Here is a 3,351-nt window from a genome sequence, read left to right on the forward strand (position 1 = left end):
TGTGCAGGATGAAATAAAAATGAGCAGAGAAAAGATGGACTCACGCAGCCTGTTGATGTTTTTCTGCATCTTGTCCATCCTCCCGAGTATCGTCTGGCCCCTGATGGTCTCATTGTGGTGGGCCTTCTGGAGTCTCTCTGAGTGGGTGGAGACCTGGGTCTTTATGTTGCTGAGATACAACGAGGCCAAAGCCAGGACCAGGACCACCAGGAAGCCTTTGATCCAGCCAGACCTCATCCTGCTGCTCCTGTGTGGTTTGGCCTCTCGCTGAAAGAGAAGGTGGGGTTTTTCTGTAAATACAGGTGTATCTCCACACCCCCTCTGCACACAYACATTTACTAGGCACACAAGTGCACACATACACTAAAAACACTTTGTTGTTKTTTTCTATTATCTAATAAACCATATTATTCAGAGATTTTAGTCTCAATTCTTTTGCTGCTTTTCCCTCCTGAATCACACCTGGTGCTCCTGATTACCTGAAACCTGAGAGGGAGGGAAAACCAGCAGAACTCTGGAKGAACAGGATTTGTGCTGTTAAACAAAAGAAAAGGTCAAAGTTATCTGGTCCAGGCCGTGTTCCCTTTGTGTCCAACTATTTCCTGCTGCTAATTCTAAAAATAAAACTAAGATTCATTTCTGCAACTGTGCAATAAAGAATTTTAAGTGAATTGTTTTGTTTTTATCATGTCACAAAACTGTTCAAATAGAAGCAGACTGAAATAAATCAGGTCAATTTCACTCAATTTCCACTCACCTCAGTCAAGGTTCAGTAAATGCAACAATCTGTTTTTTGACTGTGCCAGCACCAATTCAAATGACTTACTTACGTACTGACTGCACAAGTGTGATTTCTTTAAATTTTCCTGTCAATGAGCACTTTCTTGTTATATTTATTAAAATGTTAGATTTAACTGACTTGTTTATAACCGATACCACTAAGGTTTGTCATTTAAATTTAAAAAGTAATTATTGAAGCTTTGATCTCATGACAATAGATGCAAGATTTCAGAATCTCCGTAAAGCAGAGTAAATAATACACATGTGGAAGTAAAAATAAAAGCACTTTAAAACTTGTTATTCAGTTAAAAGAAAATCACATTTTTAAGTTCAAGTATATGGTTGCTTTATTTTTTTTTTTTTACTTCAGTACAACAGAACCTGCTTATWYKGASTGTTAAATATAGCTAATAAAAATCTTTAATCAAGATAAAATAACTGAGTGTTGTTCTCTTTGAACTTTGGCTGTTTTCAGTCTTGTCCGTGTAACCAATCATGTTACAGCAAATTTAACTAAAAAGGAAATAAAAAAAAATCTGAAAATGATCAGGAACCAGACTGATAAAACGTGGGAAAAGCAACTTTTTGAAACACCCTCAAAATGCCTGAAAACACAAGATTACAAGTCTTTCATCTGAGAAATAAATCAATGTAGACAAACCTTAAATCTATTAACCATATAAAGTAACTTTGTCTAATGATTTCTATCAAACTTTCTGTGATCAAAGTCCAAACAATTTATTACATTTAAATAACAGTGCTAATCCATCACGCTGCTCAATTATAATCTGGATTAATAAATTTAAAAAATGTATTTCTGTAAACTAAAATTTAGATTATTTTAAATTAGTGCTCAAATTCTCACATACTTTTCTGTGTAAAGTATTTCAGGATTTTTATTTTACCAGAGAACCTAACATGGACACACTGCAATCACAATTGTGTGCATTTATTTTTTATTTTTATGTATGTACACAATATACAAGCTCAGCACATGGGGGTAAAAAAAAGTTTTCAATTGTAAACAAAACAAAAATATTCAGGGGTTAGAAAAAGACATTTTTTTCTGAACTGACTCAGATCATTAAAAAAACATTCCTGATAATCAGCTGAAGATTTTAGAGTCAACAAGCAAACAGCTGCTTTGTTTTTATTGAACAAGCTTTAAGATGTCTCCTCACTGAATCCTGTTTTCTGTCAAAACATGAAAAAAAAAATCGATACAAGCATCTGTTTAAAAATATCTGACAAACTAAAAGGAGCAGCCATATTTCACCCCCACTGTCCAAGTCTCTGCCTTGGTCAGTGACTCGTAAGACTCGGGTGAAGAGGTTTGACTCGAACAAGGCGGGACAGTCCCAGTCGCAGACCAGGACTGGGACCGGGGGACTTCCCTGCTGGACTCTGAGCCGACGGTGGACTTTTACCTATTTGAGCTGAGGGACAAACAGTTAAGAGTTAATTTTTCTGCACTTTGAGGGGAACCAGAAGCACTGGAGCTGGTTTTCACCTGGAGGGGTCCATTTGGGTATTCTGCCCCCTGCTGGGCTCAGAGAGGCTGCAGGCTTTGGAGCAGAAACTGTCGTGGATGAAGCGGGTCTTACGGGAGCAGATTTGGCTGATGGAGGAGTTCTCACTGAGGAGACAAAGTTATTTTTATATAAACAACAAAGTCAATAAAGAAGAACTGAAACTCTGTTTATGTCTCAGAAACTCACTGGATGCCTGCAGCTTACCTGATGGATTTGATGGTTGTTTTTGCTTTTTAGGTGCAGGAGCCTTTTTGGTTTTGTCTTTTTTTGTTACTTTCTCTTTCTTTTTATTCTTGCTGAYTTTCTTTACTGCAAATTCCTCGTCATCGCTCTCGGCTGGCTCGCTGTAATCTTCATCACTTTCTGAATCTGCAAAAACATTGAAACATTAAACGAAGTCATTTGAAACGTCTCATTTTAACATTATACAAAAAAAATGACGACCTGGTGTCAGTTTGGGCTGATAGTCCTCATCTTCATCCTTTGTTCTTTCTACCTCAGCAGCTTTAACTTTCCTAGCAGAGGCTGGTGATCTTCTCTCTGATGTGATTCTGTCTAAACCTGATGATGATAATTAAATTAAAACATTTTCCTCTGATATGAAGCTAGGAACAAAAAAAAAGATTTATTTACCCAAAACTGCAGCATCCACGCTGCAATTGGACCGGTGCAGAGAAGCAGGGTCTGTGTTTTCATCTTGAACATCTGTTGGTTATTATTAGAAAATAAAAAATTAAAGTCACAGCTTCTCAGAAAGAAAAAACAAACAAACCAAATACTTTGTTCATTTCCCACGCCAAAACAAACCTTCACAGTTAGGAGTGTCCTTTAACCCGTCAGTTGTATTGAGCAGGGACAGTGTGATGGCAGCTTCAAGATCTCTTTCATGTAACTTTTCATCCAGCGGTTTTCTGGAAAATGAATATTGTTGACAAGATTTAATTGCTTTTCATTTTTAACTCCTCAAATACAGCGGGTAAAATAAGTATTGAACACGTCACCATTTTTCTCAGTAAATATATTACTAGAGGTGCTAATG

The 3,351-nt window shown here is 37.0% G+C and overlaps 2 protein-coding genes across 3 annotated transcripts in view; both read right to left on the minus strand.

The window, feature by feature from the left end:
• The window catches only part of LOC106514806 (probable polypeptide N-acetylgalactosaminyltransferase 8), a gene marked incomplete in the record, with an annotated part of 9,934 nt that extends 9,476 nt beyond the window's left edge, over positions 1 to 458 (minus strand). The window contains 1 exon segment of the mRNA XM_014004245.1: positions 45 to 458. Within this exon segment, the coding sequence (XP_013859699.1) occupies positions 45 to 360 (316 nt within the window).
• A 1,261-nt stretch (positions 459 to 1,719) lies between these two features.
• Positions 1,720 to 3,351, minus strand: part of rad51ap1 (RAD51 associated protein 1) — a 3,635-nt gene continuing 2,003 nt past the window's right edge. For both annotated transcript variants that reach the window (XM_014004249.1, XM_014004248.1), the window contains exons 4-9: positions 3,120 to 3,223; positions 2,946 to 3,017; positions 2,757 to 2,873; positions 2,517 to 2,681; positions 2,291 to 2,416; positions 1,720 to 2,216 (exon numbers count right to left, since the gene is read on the minus strand). In XM_014004249.1, the coding sequence (XP_013859703.1) occupies positions 2,083 to 2,216; positions 2,291 to 2,416; positions 2,517 to 2,681; positions 2,757 to 2,873; positions 2,946 to 3,017; positions 3,120 to 3,223 (718 nt within the window). In that variant the 3' untranslated portion in view covers positions 1,720 to 2,082. The remainder of the gene's footprint in view (positions 2,217 to 2,290; positions 2,417 to 2,516; positions 2,682 to 2,756; positions 2,874 to 2,945; positions 3,018 to 3,119; positions 3,224 to 3,351) is intronic.

This window comes from Austrofundulus limnaeus, unplaced genomic scaffold (genome assembly GCF_001266775.1).
Source record: "Austrofundulus limnaeus strain Quisiro unplaced genomic scaffold, Austrofundulus_limnaeus-1.0 Scaffold22, whole genome shotgun sequence".
NCBI lineage: Eukaryota > Metazoa > Chordata > Actinopteri > Cyprinodontiformes > Rivulidae > Austrofundulus > Austrofundulus limnaeus.